General features: G+C 46.3%; 1 protein-coding gene across 3 annotated transcripts; it reads right to left on the bottom strand.

Annotated features, from left to right (window-relative positions):
- Positions 1 to 466: 466 nt before the first annotated feature.
- Positions 467 to 19,318, bottom strand: CEP57 (centrosomal protein 57). Of its 3 annotated transcripts, XM_088456679.1 has the most exons (12): positions 18,952 to 19,315; positions 17,407 to 17,566; positions 13,370 to 13,549; positions 12,283 to 12,404; positions 11,523 to 11,639; positions 10,747 to 10,824; positions 9,709 to 9,807; positions 7,631 to 7,711; positions 3,675 to 3,901; positions 2,672 to 2,816; positions 1,754 to 1,984; positions 467 to 1,278 (listed from the first exon to the last, which is right to left on the bottom strand). In XM_088456679.1, exons 1-11 carry the CDS (start codon positions 18,979 to 18,981, stop codon positions 1,784 to 1,786), a joined length of 1,440 nt encoding a protein of 479 aa, XP_088312805.1. In that variant the 5' UTR covers positions 18,982 to 19,315; the 3' UTR covers positions 467 to 1,278; positions 1,754 to 1,783. The 3 variants fall into 3 exon arrangements, with proteins under 3 accessions (XP_088312805.1, XP_088312806.1, XP_088312807.1); XM_088456680.1 differs by having other exon boundaries at positions 467 to 1,984; positions 7,631 to 7,708; positions 18,952 to 19,318; XM_088456681.1 differs by lacking the exon at positions 18,952 to 19,315 and adding an exon at positions 18,841 to 18,940 and having other exon boundaries at positions 467 to 1,984.
- Positions 19,319 to 19,584: the final 266 nt, after the last annotated feature.

Raw genomic sequence — 19,584 nt, 5'->3', positions numbered from 1 at the left:
ACCGTCAGTAAGAGCCAGCCCAGCAGCAGCAGGGGGCCGGGTATGTGTGTAAATGGCCGCAGGCTGCTTAGAGAGGCAGCGCACGGCCCGACCAGCTTACTAGCTGAGAGGCGCGGCGCACACTTTGGGAACCGCTGGTCTAAACTATACATGACTTATGCCGACAACAAGGTTGAGTGTAATTTACGCAAAGTAAAATGTATAAGAAGCCACATTCCTTACTATTCCATATAAAATGTCATCAAAGGCATACGCATAAAAAGAAAAGGTATGACAGCTAAAGAGCAAGGCTAATGTTCTGTATACAGGGTTGGTGAAACATCACAAAATAATAAATCCCTGCCCCCAAATAAAGGACATGATCTTGTGACACAGAAGCGTTGTTGTATAAAGACGCAGGTCTGTTACACTCACAAAATGTAACAATATCCCAATGCCTCTAATGAATACAAATGGCAGAACGTACTCAGTGAAGCATCTATTGTATTAAAGGCCATGGCGTGGCATTCTGGGGACTGTACACCACGACACATTGAATTTCCATTTACATCAATTTAAAAAACAAAAAGGATTTATTTCAAGTCTGTGCAAAGCATAGCATGTCTTCCAGCCTGGACTCAGCAGCAAGTGATCATGTCAGTGGTCTGTAGTAACAGTAGGGATCTGCAAAATAAGCATTCCTGCCAGAATAAAAGCATGGAAAACAGCCGGAGTATACTCCTGTATGTTGTCCAGGTTCTAGAAGATTGCACAGATGTAGCCTGGGCCATTTACACCATTTCCCTGAGCAGAACTAAAGTCATAAAAATGTTCTTCACACAATTAACTAAACACATTTCAATATGTTAAATTCAGTTTCATGTATCAAACATTAAATATGCAAATATCAGGTGTGGATCCTATCCTCCAAGGCCAAATAAGAAACACGTAGCAGCTAGTGGGGCGCTTTTAAACCCCTTCTTAGCAGAGAAGAGAAAATGTACATGGTGCATACAGAAGAGCGCTAAGAACCCCACCAGACCGCAAACAATCGGACATCCCATCACAGGATATGGCGCTCCCTGGCGGCGTCTGCTCTCTTCCGTCAAATTGCTCCTCTGTCTTTTCTGGGCCTGGAACAATGGTGCTTCTACTGGCCAGATGACACGTACAGCCATGATCACCCAATGCTCCTGGCGAATGTCCAGTATCCACAGAAGCATCATCCACATTGGATAGTCTAGGCGTTTGGCTCTCTACTTGCTCTGACTTCATGGCTTGCGGTATTTTCCCTGGAAGCTGTTGGAGAAAGTAATGTTGGAAACCCACTAGGGCTGCAGAAAGTCTCAGTAATAAATAGAAATACATTCATAAGTGCCAGCTTTCAGAGCGGGTGCTCACTGGAGACAACTGGAAACCTGGTCATTCCGTTCTGGAATCTTGCTGCCTCCTCTTAACAAGTCCCTATAAACGACACTTTGGTCACAGCACCCAGAGAACCTTATAATTTATATTTACAGCCTAATAGATCGACCAGGGTAAATTTACTAAAGTGAGTTTTTAGAAGTGGAGATGTTGCCCATAGCAACCAGATCCTAGATATTATCTTCTAGAAGGGGCTAGTTAAATGTTAAGTAGAATCTAATTGGTTGCTATGGGCAACATCTCCACTTCTAAAAACTCTCACTTTAAATTTACCCCACCATATTAAATAAAAAATTTGAGCCAAAAAGTGTGCACAGGAGCTAGGTGGAGAATCCAGTTGAGTCCTTGCCTCCTGACGCACATTCCCTGTAAGCAGCGATCATTCCTCCCAGTGTAAGTCGTCCTTCTGGAGGGAGCTCTGCAGAGTCTGCATATCCCGCAGTAACTGGAGGCTCTTCCTACTCCTCTCTCCAGGACTGGCTTTTCCCAGATCTTTCCCTCCCCGTATGTGCTTTGGGTCCTTCGTCAAACATTCGTATGCCACCTTTTTTGGCTTGGATTCCCTCAGTAACTTTCCAATCTGCGTAGGGAAAAATAGTGAAATTATAATAATATATAGAAGAAAAGCTTTAGAACATAAATCAACAGAATCCATTATGGGCAGCGACAGTATATGCTACAGGGAAACTCTTACGCTAAAACAGGGTTTTCATCCCTTTCAATAGACCAGTATCCTGTGGACCAGTCTTGGGTTCTGTGACAATACCATGGATTTTGGAATCTTACATCAAGCGCTCTGGGAATCCTTAGTCTAACATTTAGCATATATCTAGTTAGGAATGTTTCCTCTCTTCCCACATAGCTGCTATACACATTACAAATAGGGAATCCAATTCCGGGATCGGCAGTATCAAGGTACTTTGGCCACATATTGGTGTGATTTGATACCCGGCATTGGAGCTTTCAATCCCGGGATTTCGGGAGTAAAGATCAAATGCGCTGGGTTTTTATTTTTTTTATTTTTAATATGCCCGACAGCGCTGAGCACGCGCAGCAACACTCACACGCTGCCCGGTTCGCTCCTTCAGCCGCGCCCGCCCTCCCCATTGACCAACTCAATCCTTAGCATCCTCGGAATCTCAGAACTAAGCGGTTTTCCAATCCCGAATCCCAGGATCGAAAAAAATAAATAAAAAAAACGCCCCGGGATTGGCTTCCGTATTACAAATAGCTACAGCGCAGGCATCACAACCTTTACAGGACTTACCTTGGCCTGGTGTTTGCGCACTTTGGTTATCTGATCGGCTTTCGCCTCCATTCTCCTCACTAGAATCACCAGTTCTTCCTCCAGATCCGCTTTCAGGCGGTCAGAATGTGCCTCATAGATCTGCTTTACAAGTTCCTTGTGATCACTAATAGCAAACGACAAAACAAGACATTTCCCTGTTCACCATAGTCCCATACAGGATTCACCTGGTACTTAAAGAACTGATAAAGACTTAGGGCCTGAGATGGGAGTAAAGCATATAAAAAGCGAGTAACTTAGTATCTGGAACAAACCATACTGCAATGCAAGGGGTGTAAATACATTTATTATTTTGCATGCAGGGTAAATACCGGCTGCTGTTGCAAGAAGCCCACAAATGCTGGGCAGCTTTATGTTTACACTGTAATTTAGATTTTATTTTGGACACACCCCTCCCAAATCTAAGTCTCTCTGCACCTTTTATATCTGTCCCACCTGCAGTGCAGAATGGTTTCACCAAGATGCCCAGTTACTTGCTCTTTTCTGCTTTACTCCTAACTCAGAATAAGGCCCTTAGATTGTCACCAACACAATAACAGGATTGTGGAGCACAAGTGTGCGGAAACTATAAGCCAACAGAAATCACTTCAGATTATCCTACTTAGAATAAAATGTGAATATTTGTAGCACCTAACGCAGCCACTCATTCAACATATGTGAGAATAACTGAGAATACGCACTAGCAGCTAATGCAGCCCCCTGTGGTGCCCTACGCTGCTCACTGCCATGAGAGCACAATAACAGCATCAGAGGAGTGATCTATCGGTATAATCGCTATGTCACTACGTATGCCGGGCAGATCATGCGCACCACCCGCCAGCATTTATTCTTAGGGTGATGGAATTCTGTATGACCATCTGGCATTGGACTCTCCCGGGAGCAGGACGTAGATATAGCACAGCAGGGAAGTACCTAATATAGATGTTGTAGATGTAAATCGTATCAACCAACATTTTGAACTCACAAACTCATCTGGCCAAATTCATCCTCCAGGGTGCGCAAAATCTCAGAGAGTTCCTGGTAAGAGGTGGGAGAGGACAGGGACTCCTTTGTCCACCTCACTCCGCTCTCTTTCCTTTCTATGGGCTGATCGCTCACAACGCGGTCATTGCAGAAGACCTTATGGTGTTGCTTCATCAGGTGCAGGACGTGCTGGACGTTGGCTCGGACGGAGTGACTGGGAGAAGTGGACTGAAAGACAAAAGCAGGTGACATGTGGGACGCGCGTTTCATAAATATGTGTTGTCGTACACTAACGCAGTCAGGGGGCAGACACTAGTTTTCTACTTTGAAAGGCCTGGGGTGTAGTCTGCGGGACCATCCGAGCACTGCATTTTCAGGTCATTATCCTATAGCGATCAACTCCTTTAAAAAAGGGACAGGTGTAGTTTACCTACACCTCCCCTATACAAGGTGCTCCCATAGGAAAAAGGCATATTGCAAAATTCACAAAAATGCAATACATACAGAATAAAAGTGCATTTACATTGCAATACAACCCAGTTAAAGAGGAAGCGTAACCCAAATAATAAATAAAATTGTCCTGCTTAACAGAACTTGGCAAGGGATTTTCACTAATAGGCCCCCTCATTCAATTATAATCCTGTATGCTTTGTTCTTCTATCTGTAGTGCTTCCAGCATTGGTCCCCCCGAGATCCACATGCTGACATCTATTACCCATATATAGCTCTGTTTATACAATGCAGCCTAACTGATTTTATTGTAATACTGATTGGTCTGTAAATATGAAAATCCCTCATTTTTGTTCTACGTTTAGCCAGTAAGGCTTGTGTGGATAGACAGCCTCCCTCTCTACAGTCTGTGGCCATATTTAAAGATCCAGTGGTAGTATTCCTGCCTCTTCTCTCTCTTTCTGCAGGGACGCCTGAAAGATAAGATTTAATCTGCTGCCATTTGTCAAAGTTGCAAATAAATCGGCAGCATTGACAAACCGAGGCTTAGTAAATCTACCATTATAAGGGAATATATAGCAGTGTTCTCCCCAGAATTTTTTTCCAGCCGGGTGGCATCACGAAGTAGCCGGGTGGGGGCCTTAATAATAGCAATAATAAAATGTTTTAAACACTGACCTTATAATGATTTAAACTTGAAATAACATTTTATATATTAAATTCTCCTCTTCTTATTAGAGGTAGCGTTCCCGCTAGGCTGTTTTAGCGGGACGCGGCGCCCTGCCCTCTTTCTGGAAGGCAAAAAGCGCCCTGCCCTCCAGAAGGAGGGCAAAAAGCGCCCTGCCCTAACAGCCTGCGGGAACGGTCTTCACCCGCGGATCGCAGTGTCCCGCGGGTGAAGAAATGTGCAGTGACCCGGTCACCGCCGGAGAATGCGCCCGGCATCTATTCTCCCTGTCTGCAGGGCTTGGGGGGCTGCCCGGTGTGTCCGTAACTGCCGGGCACGCCCCCAAGAGTGACGAAAAGGGGACGCGTCTTATAGACACGCCCCCTTTGGTGACCACGCCCCCTTCTCGGACGCGAAAGTGCCCTCTCTAGCTCCGGCGCCCTGCCTCGCGCCGGAGCTAGAGTGAACACTATTAGCGGTCCAGTCGTCTGATTATGAAAAAGCTGCAGAGTCTGTAGGATCTGGTTCTCTTTATACAGCTCCCAGATACTGTCCCCACTCACAGGCTCCCAAAGTGCTGGGTGGTGCACCCGCAAAAAACAGCCTGGGGAGAACTCTGTATAGTTGTATAATTTCCAATATCTAATGAGGAGTTCTTCAGGGATGATCAAATTTAAACTATCTCATAGAGGTTTCGTAAATACACTGAGCAATGACAACTATATATTTTATCATACATACTCGCCACTCACTTATTTAGTCAAACTGTAATTCCTTTGAATACAGGGAATGTTAGTTCCAACATTCCCTGTATTCAAAGGAATTACAGTTTGAAAAGTAAGTGAGTGGCGAGTTTGTATGAAATTTCTTATCTAGATGGTGGGGTCACATACCAATGGCAACTCAGATTGTTGACAACTTACAAGAACTAACACCGAGGTATAATGCCAGGCCTGGCCAACCTGTGGCTCTGCGGCTGTCGTGAAACTACAAGTTCCAGCATGCTTTACTAGCTGATCGGTGGGAGAGTATGCTGGGACTTGTAGTCTTACAACAGAAGGATAGACACAGGTTTGCAGGCCTGTACAATGCTTGGACACTTACCACACATCACAGGACATGCATATCCCACTTATGACCACTAGAGGCCAGCAGCGAGATAATGAGCAGAGATGAACTGAATGGAGTTTGTGGTAGAACAGACAATGCCGAGGTGTGATGCTCCGGTCAGGGCCGGTTCTAGACATTGTGGGGCTCAGGGCAAAAGTTCACAGTTGCACGCCCGACCCGACCCGACCCCCCCCCCCCCCCCTCCAAAACCCCCCCCCCCAACAACTTTTTGTAGATGACGCTCCTCTGCTCACGCTGAAAGCACACGCGCTTCCGGAAAGGGGGTGTGTCCTTGCGGAACACCCCCAATTCATCAAACTGTGGGGCGTGCCCAGCACTTATGAAGGTGCTGGGCTTCCCCCAAGCTCTCCCCTCGTGGCGAATAATTGCCATGTGCAGTAATGCGCCTTACACAGTAATGCCCTTTATAAATACATTATGCCACATGCAGTAATGGCCTTTATAACACATTATGCCACACTGAGTAATGCCCTTTATAACACATTATGCCACATGCAGTAATGGCCTGTATAACACATTATGCCACACGCAGTAATTCCCTTTATAATACAGTATCCCCAATTCAAATTATGCCACACATTAGTCCCTTATTCATGTTATGACACACAGTGGTGCCCCTTTTACACAATGCCCAAATTAGTGCCCCTTATACACCAGGCCCACAGTACTGAGTAGTAGTGCCCCTAATACAATGCCCACAGTAGTAGTGCCCCCTATAGTAGTGCCCACATTAGTAGTGCCCCAGTAATAATGCCCCCTATAGTAGTGCCCAAAGTTGGAATGCCCCCTTATAGACATGCTCCCAGTAGTAATGCCCCCCTATAGACATGCTCCCAGTAGTAATGCCCCCCCTATAGACATGCTCCCAGTAGTAATGCCCCCCTATAGACATGCTCCCCGTAGTAATGCTCCCCGTAGTAATACCCCCCGTAGTAATGCCCCCCCGTAGTAATGCCCCCTTATAGACATGCTCCCAGTAGTAATGCCCCCTTATAGACATGCTCCCAGTAGTAATGCCCCCATGCCTCCCTTCTGAAAAATAAATAATACAAACACAATAATTACCTTAGGCCCCGCTCCTGCGTCCGCTGCCGACCACGGGTCCACCACGGATCTATGGGAGAGACGTCATGACATCCCTCCCATAGTGCTCTCTGCTGGAGCCGGAGCTCTGGAGTGAGCTCCGGCTTCACGGATCTATGGGAGAGACGTCATGATTTCATGACGTCCCTCCCATAGTGCTCTATGCGTGAGCCAGAGCTCTGGAGTGAGCTTCGGCCGCCTTCGCAGGGAGGGAGCCGAGTGCCCGGGGAGGACCAGTTTTTGTTTTTTTGTTTTTTTAAATTTACCTTCTGGGGACTCAGTGGCGCCCTCTAGGGGCCGGCGCCCCGGGCGACTGCCCTGTTAGCCCACCCCTAGAACCGCCGCTGGCTCCGGTGATGCAATTTTCAAACTGCACTTTATCATTGCATACTGCATTTATACATTAGCATTTCACAGAATATACAGAGCTAGGAAAATCATCTATTTCTTCTGCTGTGTGCTTAGAGTACAACAGGAAACACTGAAGGCCGTAATCTGGGCGGCAAAAACAACCAACAACATTTGGCATCTAAATGTGTCGAATATTTCAGAGAACAGTTTTGAAAATTTGCGTCATAACTTTTAAACCACTCACTATCCTTCTAGTTAGGAAACCGGTCACTTACCTTTCCAGCAACAAAGGGCACATCTCCGAGACTTAACCTATAGTGGGTCTGTGCAGGGCTACTGCTCAGCTGCTCGGGCTTCTAAAACAGAAAAATAATAAAATCACTGAGCAATCAAACAATTTGAAGCAAATTTGCGGCAGAAAATTCTGGGAGCTACAGATATGTCCTTACAGTCGCGCTAAAAACCCCTCTCTCGGCACGCCAGGTCCCGCGAGACTCTGCTAGCGCCGGGCTTCTTTTTATTGCCGAAAATGCATCTTGAGCTGCACATACACTATACAATTATCTGTCAGATATCTGTCCAATCTGGCTGGTTGGAATGAAAACCTGGTAATGTATGGGAACAAATGACAGTCGTTCATAAGGTTTTAAATACTGAAAAAAAATGACAAAAAACAAAAAAATTGTTCGAATGTTACATTTGTGCGTTTTAACCAATTTGTCTGAACGACCATTTTTGGCTATTTTCCAGTGTTTGTGAGCAAATGGATGACTGTCATTTGCTCCCATACATAACCAGGTTATCATTCCAACCAGCCAGATTGGACAGATAATTGTATAGTGGATGCCCAGCTTTAGTGTAATGTGATGCGACTAGGACGCACCGGCAGACTGTGCTGATTAATTTCATATGCAACACTAGTATATCTGTTGCACCGAAGCATCGGATTCTGTATACGACGTGCCACAATGTATCAGCTTTTTGCATTCCAAGTTCTGTTAGACACACACACATATATACAAGGGTCGCATATTACATTAAACAGCAGTGTCTGCCAGTGCGCATCCTAGTCTCATCGCATTGCAACTTAGGACGTATTTTCAGCAAAAAAAAAATAAAAAATGACGTCCAACGCTAGAAGAGTAGCACAGGATCTGGCGGCTCACGCATACCAGGCAAGTCTCGCTGTGTGGTGTATTGAGGCTAGATGTACGAGGACACATCTGTACTTAGGAGCTCATTCAGACCTGCTCGCTAGTTACGGCCGCTCGCTCCCAGCGTATTTAAATTTTGCAAAGTGACGGCAAGGCAGCCGCTCGCTCGGCAAGTAATAAGCAAGCCCACTGTGTCTTTGCGAGCGTTCACTTTGTATTTATAGACGCCCACCAGTCTGTCTTTAGCCGCCCACTAGTGAATGTCATCTCCAGGAAGTATATACAACCATCGGTACCTCGGGTTCTATCGGATCTGACTGCAGCACTTGCGGTTGACTGTACCCTACCGCAAGCACTGCGAGCACTTCAGTGTATAATTCAACCTGGTGACATGTACTAAGATGCTGCCTGTTAATTACGCACACCCCAGAAACGGCGTGAAAACATTCTGGCACGCCTGCGTCCGCAAATTCACTCCCCCGTTACTACTGCCCTGCCCCCGTTACCTCCCACAAACGGCCTCTCCTGTCACTCATTCCACTGGGCTGTTTTTGCAGAGCGAGCGAGATAAATCCAATCGCTCGTACTAGTTTGCGCATGAGCACTGCGAACTACATGCATGCGCACATTAGTGAACATAGTCTGCAACGAGCGGCCGCTTGCTAGCGAGTGGGTCCGAATGAGCTCCTTAGACTGCGGTGTATATATTACGTGACCACATCATTGTACCAGCTCATTCATTTGTACAATAAGAGGGTAAGGAACTCTGTATACCTTCACAGGCTGTTTACTCTAACACTACAGCACTGATATTTGCAAGTGTTATTATTGAATTTCCTTCTTTTTTCCTACGTAAATATTGTTTTGCACAAGGAAACTTTCTTTTGTGCTTATTTTCTGCCCCCATATGATAAAACCTATATAAATATGGCTGTAGTAATTTGGGTATAGCATTTGTTCCACTCACACATTGCCGCCCATTATTGGTTTACTTTTTCAACTTTATTTAACCCACTAGTAAAAGAACCTGGCATATACCGGGTCACCTGTCTGTCCCCGCTCGCTGCCTGCTGTCCACCCCAGTCCCCAGATGTGACTGCTGCTGATCCTATCTCACTGACAAGAGTCAGCCTCCATGGTCTCCCCAAACAAAGACCTATTTGAATACAGTGGTGAGACCAGTTGGAGCCCATTACTACCTTCTCGGTGTCCAATGTATGCCTCTTGCTCTTCACTTGTTTTGTAGGAGGAGTTAAAGACTTCAGCAGAATCCGGTTTGTTTCTAAACCTGTCTGCAGCTGTAAGACACAAGACAAATTCCAGGTTACATACTAATGTGCCAGTATATTAATAAGGACTAACTGTGCGTATGCTCTGGGGCTCCCCTGTGGCATACGTGGGTGTTGGGTGGGTGTTTGGAATTGTATTAGAGTTACAGCACCTATGTTCCACCCTAATGCCAGAAAATGTGCCTGTATGGATTTTTATTTGAACACACACTTGATGCTGTTATTTAATAGATGTACTTTGTCTGTCCATGCTGGCAAAGGTCATCACCGCAAGAGCTTGGCTCGAGGCATAGGGCCACTCTATGGAAGAATGGCAAGCTTTGGTTAATGACATGGCTGAGTAAGAGAGAGATATATACCAATAGGAAAGCTATATATAAATATTATAAAAATATGTATTGGTAGAGCCAGTCCCATTTGGTCTTTCTAGAGATGATGTTAACCCCTGACTAACATTATTGACTCAGCAGGAAGCCTTACCCCACACGTTTTAGGTCTATGGCCTTTGGCCATTTTGTTTTGGTTATTTGGGGAGACTTTATATTCACTTCCTTTATGTTGTTTTGTTTACACCTGTTTTTTGTTTGACAAGGTTTTTTTTTGTAGGTGATTAATATTGCATTGCAGGGACTTCCATAATATAATATAATATAATATAATGGTCACTAGTATCGCAGTATCAGGACCGATTTCTCCTAAAAATCCCCCTAGTTTCTCAGCTTGTTTGCAAACTATATGCAATTATCTGCCCAATTTACTAAAAAAAAAAAAAAAACAGCAGTTAAGAGCTGGGGTACAATACACCTACCATGAAGCACGGTTGCCAAAACGCAAGTTAGTGTAGGCTTCAAAGCTCCTATACAAAACCCCACAGACACATCACCGGACCATTCAGAATAACGGAACATGTGGGTAGAGTGATGGGCTTTGAGCTTGTGGTATACACACCTGGGCTGCTTTCTCTTGTACAAGTTTCCGTTGGTGCTCCTCCTCTTTAAGCTTCTGTTCTATATCACGGATTTTTTTCTGAAAATAATGGGTGTTGCATAATGATTATATGGTGACCATAAGGGACTGTTACAGACCAGTGAGCGCATTAGTCATCTGGTTAATTTCATCACTGGAGTCATACTGTCGAAGACCTCAAACGCGAGACAGAGAAGCTTTACAATCTTAGTAGCTAATATTCCTAGAATACCACATGCAAGGTATTACATCTATTATTTAAAATGTAAAACTTACGGGATAAGGGGGTTTTAAATCCCAGTTCACTGCCTTTGCGCCACACTGCCCTTATCAGTGCCTTCCTTGCTAAATTGTTCACTGAAATGCAGCCATGCATAATTCCCCATCGCGACCAATTCGGTTCTAGCTTGCACTTAAAGTGCATTCAATAAAATGATAGGTACAAGCCGACTGGTTGCTATGAGCAACTTCTCCACAATTTAGAAGCTTGATACATCTCCCCTGTACCTTAGTGAACACCACATCATATTTAGAGAAAGATAGGCTACGTGTAGACAGAGTAAATTAGTGAAGACTTTTTATTCAATGTAATAAAGTTTCAACCATTTTTGGTCATCGCTAATCATGTAGGTAATGTACTGCTTTTAGCAGCCTCTTCTAGCGAGCAGATTCCATCATCTTACAGGCACCTTAGAACAATGAGCCATTGCCTTCTCCACAATGAACATACACTGCACACAGACTGTGTTGTTACAGACCTCTGCCAGGGCTTGCATTGTGGTTAGCTTCAGGTATTCCTGTTCCAACATATCCAGCTTTTCCAGTCGCGACTGTAAGTTAGATTTTTCCACTGTTCTATCCCCTTCCAGAGATACCTTAAAAATAGAAGACTTGGTAAACACAACTTTCATTTCTAAGCAACTCTTCAAATGTCAGATTTTCAGGACGGTCTCCTTACAATTTGCCGAGTGTCACAACTTACAGGCATTATTGTCAGTCAGCGTATCAGCCTGGTCGGTTACACGAAAGATGAAGAACACAAGAATGCAGACAGGACTATGGGGGAAATGTATCAACTTTTCTAAAGAGTGGAGAGGTGGACGTGTGGAGTAGTTGCCCATAGCAACCAATCAAGTACATGCTATAAAATGATAGGTAGGAGCCGACTGGTTCCGATTGTCAACTTATCCACTCTTCAGAACAGGAGTAAATCAACATGCGGCCCTTCAGCTGCTGTGGAACTACACATCCCATCATGCTCCAATAGCAAAACTGTGGCAAGGCATGCTGTAAATGTGTAGTTCCACAGCAGCTGAAGGGCCGCATGTTAAATATCCCTTCTTTAGATTTGATGCATCGACCCCCAATAAGAGAACAGATCTGACATAAAATACTGCTCAGTGTAAATCCCTTTAACAACATAAGTCTACTGTAATAGCGCTAATAATATTAATCTCAAGAGTTTTCGTTTTTTTCATATAACTTGATGACGCCAGCCTGCACTTCTATTACTATTACCTGCTTCTCTAGTACAGAATTCCTCTCGGTCTCCGCTTTCTGGACCATCCTCTTCATGTATTCCAGATGAGTTTCCAAGAGACGGCATCGAGATTCTGCTGCCGACAATTGTCTGGTCAGATCTGATAATGGGCAAACACACATACGTCACAATAGGAGACTAGGGCCCTCATTCAGAGCCGTACGCTCTGAGCAGAGCGCACGCTCTGAATGAGGGCCGGGCTCCATTTTCATGGAGCGTCCTCCTGGACGCTCGTATAGCTGTGGGTCACCACCCACAGGCTATACGAGCGTGCACTGTGATGGTCGCGATGGTCGAGACCATCGCGACCATCGAATTTGCGAGCCGGAGCCTGCGGTTGAGGTTTTCAACCGCAAGCTTCGGAGTGATTTTGGCTCTATCAGAGCCAAAATCACTCCCACTGACATCACTAGTGATGTCAGTGGGCCGGCTTCTGACGGGAGGCGTTCCCGTGGGAACGCCCCCGTCAGGGAGGCACGCCCATCAAAGGGGGCGTGCTGTCAATCAACATTGACAGCACGCCCCCTTTGATCGGACACAACGAGCGAAGGACTTTCCTTCGCTCGTCGCGTCTGGCGCATGCGCACGACGGAGCTCCCTCCGTCGTGCGCATGCTCAGTCCATAGCATCGACCCACTTGCGAGCGGACAGCCACTCGCGAGTGGGTCTGAATCAGGCCCTAGGACAGGATTTTATAATGAGAGAATACAAGCGATCCAGTAATGATAGAGATTTTATTTGTTTAATTCAAAGTCTAGAGACCACACACACACACAGGTAAAAAATTAAATTAAAGCCATGCATTTCCATCTTAATTAAAAGACTGCTACTCAGCAGGGCCTGGCAATCCCTGTTATGCTAATATCTATTTGGTAATTGAAGATTTTTTTTTTTTCCCTGCTTCTGTTCCGATTGTTGTATTATAAAAAGGTACATGGTCCCTAATTTGACAGCACAAACCAGCAAAATAAATAAAACTGTGGCATTAGAGTACTGATTTTAATAGGAATAATTTTTTTTTTAAGATTATAACCCAGGTATTACACACGAGGACAAGTGCCGCACCTATGTTTTGTCTTGAAACATCAACCTTGGAACGGTCTGTGGAGTGCGCTTGTTTCTCTAGCCGTTGCTTATAGTCCAGGGTTTCCTTTGATAGATGTCGGATGTTATTCTCCGCGCCCAGGCGCTCTAATTCAAGCTGACGGATCTTTTCTTGGAGGTTTTTTAAAGCGGAGAATATAGCTGTATTTAAACAAATAAAAAATGGTGAGAAAATAAATGGCCAAAATAAAAAACAAAAAACTCTTATACGCATGTGCTGTAAACACAATATTATCATTGCAATTTCAGAACCAGTGTTGACAAGAAAAGGACGTATTACAGAATTTCATATCTCAATTTAAACAGGAGCCTCACACTGTTCTGTTGGGGGACCCGGCTCCTTGGACTGGCTAACGCTCAGTCTGTGTAGTTTATTTAGCTCCAGCCCCCTTTACACCAATGTCTGTTACATGCAGTCTTGCCCTTATTAAATAAATATCACAGAGATCACTGTGCTCGATTCAAACCCGCTCGCAAGATGGGTTCGCACGCACCCAGCGTATGCAAATCTGGCAAAGGCAGGCGATCGCACAGCAAGGCAGTAGCATGCCCACTATGTCTTAGCGTGCGATCGCTCGGCGTATGCAGATGCCCACCAGCCTGTCTTAAGACACCCACTTGCGCACGTCATCTCCAGGAAACAGTATGCAACAATTCGGTAACATCAAGTACCATCGGGAGCGATCGCAGCGCTTGTGGCTGACCATACCCTACTGCAAGTACTGCGAGTGATTCAGCTTGATTTTCAACCACGCTCAGACACGCCTGCGTTCGCACCTCCCCTCCCCCGTTTCCAGTGGCCTGCCCCTGTCACCACCCACAAATGGGTTCTCCTGCCACTCAATCAGCCGGGCTGTCTATGCGCAGCGAGCGCTTCCCAATTGCTCGCGCACTGCGATGCGTACGCATGTGCAGATTGCTAAACATCGACTGGCTGCGTGCGAACACAGCCTAGCGAGCGGGTCTGAATCGGGCCCATTGACTCCATCATCTGAAATCATCTGTGCTGCTGTGAACATTATGATGACGTGAAACCCAAATAGAAGTGGGAAAGGCAGGTAATTTCCTGTGCAGCGCATGGGCCTGATTCAAAGACTGACGCAATGGCGATATTTACGCAGAGCGATTGTTTGCCGGTGCGCATGCGTACAAGTCACAATGCGCCGCAGTTGTTTTGTGATAGAGTTCGCACAGTGGATCCATTTGCTAAGAGAGTGACAGGTATTCAGCATTTGGGGGGGGGGGGGGGTTTGTCAGAGAAACGCAGGCTTGTCTGACCGCCGTTTCATGAGAGTGCATGAATTAGCCATCGCATTCGCAGCATGGGTGCTCTCAGTGTGCCAGGAGAGCTGCAGTGTTTGCGGCTGGTCATACCAAGATGGCTGCTTGATGTGACCGATATTTACGCAGCTAAGCAGCGTCGTGCGCAGATAAGGCGGCAGTAGCGGGCATCTCCTATGCCCGGGTGATCTTTATAACATTAGCATATTTTTTTGCAGCTGCTTTGTGTACAAAATCGCATCTGCGATCGCATTGGCGTCCATCTCTGAATCAGGCCCTATGACCGTATACATTCATATCAGTGTTCTCCCCAGAAATTTTTTCTAGCCGGGTGGCATCCAAAAGTAGCCGGGTGAAGTCCTTCGCAATTATGCGCGCACCGGGAAAAGGTGTATCTCCCTTACCAATCCAGCCAGACATGTCTCAGGCTGCTCCCCCACTGGCTCTCAGTCAAAAGTGTCCATTATGCAGTGCCCCCTGTATTTGTGCCCTTTATACAGTGCCCCTGTAGTTTTCCCCTTTATGCATTGCCCCCTGTAGTTTAGCTTTGCCCTTATGCAGTACCCCCAGGCTGGCCCCCCTTATGCAGTGCACCCAGGCAGGCCCCCCTTATGCAGTGCCCAGTGCACCCAGGCTGGCCCCCCTTATGCAGTGCCCCCAGACTTAAATAGTGCCCCCGGACTGGTCCTGGTCCCGGCCCCAGCACTTACCTTTACTTGCTGGCCGCTCTCCCGCTGCCGCCGCGCACTGACTAGATCTAACTAGATCCAAAAGGCGCGCGGGGCAGGCTCCTCACGTCATGACGTCACCCACGCAGTGCATCACTGGGAACGCTGGCCTCTGAAGTGATCGGAGGCTTCTTTAGCCTCCGGTCACTTCAGAGGCCAGCGTTCTTCAGCGGGGGTCGGCGGGGAAAAGTGCAGACGGCAGGCTGTTTCTGCCGGGCGATGCGCCCGTAGAAAACAGCCTGGGGAGAACACTGTTAATATCATACCTGTATAACTTATCAGATCAGTTCATAATTCACTATTTGGTAACAAATATATTTATAACAGCAGTGACAAAAATAAAATAAAAAACAAAAGGATAGCATTAAAGTAGGGAAAAAAAAAAAAAAGATTAAAAAACTTTTTCTAGTTACCAGCACAACAGTTTTCATAAAACGTTCCCTAACACATGGTTTATATACTCCCAAAATTGTGCGTGTGAAAAGCATTTCTCACACATTAAGACAGGTTCCTGAGGAGTTTAAACTCGAGATGCAGTGTTCCCTAACACTGTTACTACAGCAGCCAGGGTCAAGCTTCAACATAGAAATCTTGCTTATAAGGCCACCAGGGGATACAGGTGAATGTAGACTTGGGGCTCAGGGGACTGTACCAGCACAGTGTTATGAAGCCTGGGACATTTACATGCCGGAAACCAGTGTTAATGGCTCCCAGCTAATGCATTGCATGGATAGACCTCTCAAGGCACCAGCATGCATGGAAGAGGACTCAGCACACAGAGGGATCTTTTCAATAAACTCATCCCCCTGAGTCTGTGCGGCTATATGCCACAGTTGCGATAGCTCCAAACTCGCTGATTGGGGCTGTGCACAAAAATCAGCAGTTCCAGATCAAGGGACGGCCGCGAGTTTGGCTACTGTTGCCGGCATTGCTCCCCTCGCATGCGCCTTAGAGGGACACGCTCAAGTCGCCAAGCTACATCCCGTACTTGGGAATCAGTACGTAAAACCGCCGGCCGCATGGTTCAAATCCCGACAGCGGAAGCCCGGCAGGGGTGACGATCCCGACAGCTAAAAAAGTAAAGGCAAGTATAATTAACCCTATGCTCCCCCCTATCCCTCCTTTAGGGGTGCCTAACCCTAATCTTCCCCACCCCCCCTAGTGCCTAACCCCCTCTAAGTGCCTATACCTAAACCCCCGCCCTTCCCCGCTGCCTAACCCTAAGTCTCCCGGGGGGGGGGGGGGTGGGGGGGGGGGAAATCGCCTAACCCCAAGTCCCTCCGGGATTACTAAAACATAACCCTTCTCCCCCCGCAGCTGTCCGCGCCCAGCTTAACTTCGTTCGGTACGCCGGGCTCCCGGCGTAGGTCTAATGACAGGCACCGGGATTTTGATGCCTGTCAGTCCTAGTTGGGATTTGACTGTCGGCATTGTGACCGTTGGCTTCCCGACTGTATCCCCTTACTTGCCATGGTAACACAATTGCTTGTAGAATGCTGAGCAAATATCACCCCCAGGGGTGTACTAAATGATTACCCCAAAACAACGGTTACTTGGCTCAGCTATGGCCTAACAGTCACAATTTATAAGACATGACAATGCAAGACACCAGTCAGGCTGGTCATATCAGTTTCACTAAAGGTGGGATGTTCATTTACACAGGGCAGATATACCAAGAACAAAGCCTATTAATAATTAAAATCAGTACTATCAGTATCCAACCTCTGAAATTATTTATACCGCTAAAGACAATGCATCAAATGGCAACGCCCGTGAAATTTAAATTCTATATATTTTATTTTTATTTTTTTAAATGGGGTCACTTAACATCTCAAAACAAGAAAATTAAATTAGAATGGATTAATCAACAATTTGCTTTAAATCTAAATCAGATTGTAAATAGAGCAGCTAATAGTAGTGATGTGAATGATGTATACAATGACAATTTACTGAATATAGAGAGGGAGGAAAGAAGTATATTAAATTTACCTCTGCTGTTACTCTCCGGATATGCGAGAACTGGTCTGCCTGGGGAACACTGCAGGTCTGAGTTAAGGAATGTGCTGCCACTGGGGTACGGGTGGAAAGACGTAGATAGGGAGTCTTTAGTAGTCAGTCCTTTAGATATCCCAGACAACGTACTGTGTGGCTGAAAGGACAGACAGTAAATACTAAAAATGTTACGGAGAGTGCATTTATGTAGAAATAATAATAATAATTAGAATAAGCTCAGTTTTGTTGGTCATGGCTTCATCAGGAGCCCGACCAACATGCCTTTGGTGCATTAGGGTGATGTGAAAGAAGACAGATATTAACTCAGATCTGTGCCAAGGAGCAACACGGGTGTATAAATGCACATCCTCTTTCACACCACCCAAAGGCACATTGGTCGGGCTCGCTGATGTAGTCATTGGTTGTGCTCGCTGATGTAGTCATTGGTTGTGCTGTAATAAATTACACCATGTGGTGCTTACTGGGTAGTAATGGGGCTACTATAACAACCAACATTGTCCCGTCAACTCCTAAGGTACTGTGCAGAGCTCCGTAATAGGCGTTATATCACTGTTATTATCCTTTACATACAAAGCACCAACATAACTGGGGACAAGCATTGTAATCATCGCCAACATTGTTTATTCTTGTGGCACCACAAGTGACAACTGTGCCAGACTGTCAGCATAAATATTCCTGAGCACAAGTTATGCATAACCGGGTTGTTTATTGGAGGAAGGGTCCCGTGTGCAAGCTCTGTGCACACCGCTATCCTTGCGCCAGAGACCCTGGCACTGTGCTAGAATCTATTGCCCATGAGCCATTTTCCTGTTGATTTCAATACTGAGCTTATCTCCAGAAAAATGACTTTTCAGCGGCAGCAGCACAGTCAGTATATTCAATGGCTGCAGGGTGGGTGTTGTGGGCTCCCCTAATTCAGTGAGCCCGTGCAGAGCCTCCAACACGTCTCCTTCCACCAGGTACAAAATGCTCTGCTCCTGGACTAAAAGCCCCCATACATCAGAGATTGATTGCAGCAATCGTGCAATTTGCAATCGATTGTGTATAAAAATCTTTCCCTTTTTCAATCGATTGCAAATTGCTGATGTATGGGGGCCTTTACCTTTTATGTTATGATTTCTGTCACCAGTGTTTGAACTAGTTAACTGATGAGAACGGTGTTTCAACAAAGGTGACTGCAATCATAAATCAGGTGGTAAGTCCAGGAGCAGAGCATTGTGTACCTGGTGGAAGGGGTCATATTGGAGGATCTGCCCGTGTGCACTGCACGCCCACAATAGATACACTAGTGATGCATAACAACATATACAAGTATGAGTTGCCCAGGTCCCTGTGGACCCTGAAGTAGAAATACAAGTATGAGTTGCCCAGGTACAATGGTAAGTAGCACAAAACAAGAGTGATCATCACCATACAGCAAAACCTTTACTCTCCAGCTGTGGTGGGAATGTATGCCCTAGCAGGTTAAAGCATGCTCAGACTTGTAGCCATCCTACAGCTGGTAGTCATAAGGAGTCTCACCGTCCTGGATTGGAAGGTACCGGTCGCCATCTTTCTTACGGGAAGTAGCAGCTGCAGGTACTGGCTGTGTTAATCCGGTGCACCCATCATACACATCTATCCCGCCCTCTCTGCTCAGGTGCCCACAGAAGAGAGAGGGCGGGCTCTGCCAACGTCACGCAGTGAGTAACACCTCCGCCGCCCAATCACAGTGCCGGAAGGCGGGAGGAGGCGTTGTCAAGGGGAGAGTCACTCAAAGCACAATAACAAGATGCGCCGTCTAACGCGACCGCTCACCAGGGCGCGTTCGCAGTGTCGCAGCCGTGTCCCAGGGTTATTAGGGAGACGTTACGTCAGAGCCCGTCACATGGTCCCCATCCTTTTGATTGGCCCCGCCGGTAATACAGTGTTTCAGGAAGACTCGTCTATGTCTGTCGGGTCTGACCAATGAGAAAAGCGAATGGACGAGACCTTCTGGCCACGCCCCTCACTGTTCTTACTGGTCAGCCCAGCCGGCCTATGATAGTCCAAGGTGCGCCTTCCTTGAGATCGCTGATTGGCCAGAAGGATTCGTCCTCCTTCACCATTGGCCAGGTGAATTTAAACGGGTGTTCCCGCTCCTGGTCGGCAAACGCTGATTGGCCGGCTCGGCCC

The sequence above is a fragment of the Taudactylus pleione genome, unplaced genomic scaffold (genome assembly GCF_031769625.1).
Source record: "Taudactylus pleione unplaced genomic scaffold, aTauple2 ptg000711l, whole genome shotgun sequence".
Lineage (NCBI taxonomy): Eukaryota > Metazoa > Chordata > Amphibia > Anura > Myobatrachidae > Taudactylus > Taudactylus pleione.
The sequence above is the reverse complement of the archived record's forward strand: the minus strand, read 5'-3'. Positions and strand labels throughout refer to the sequence as shown.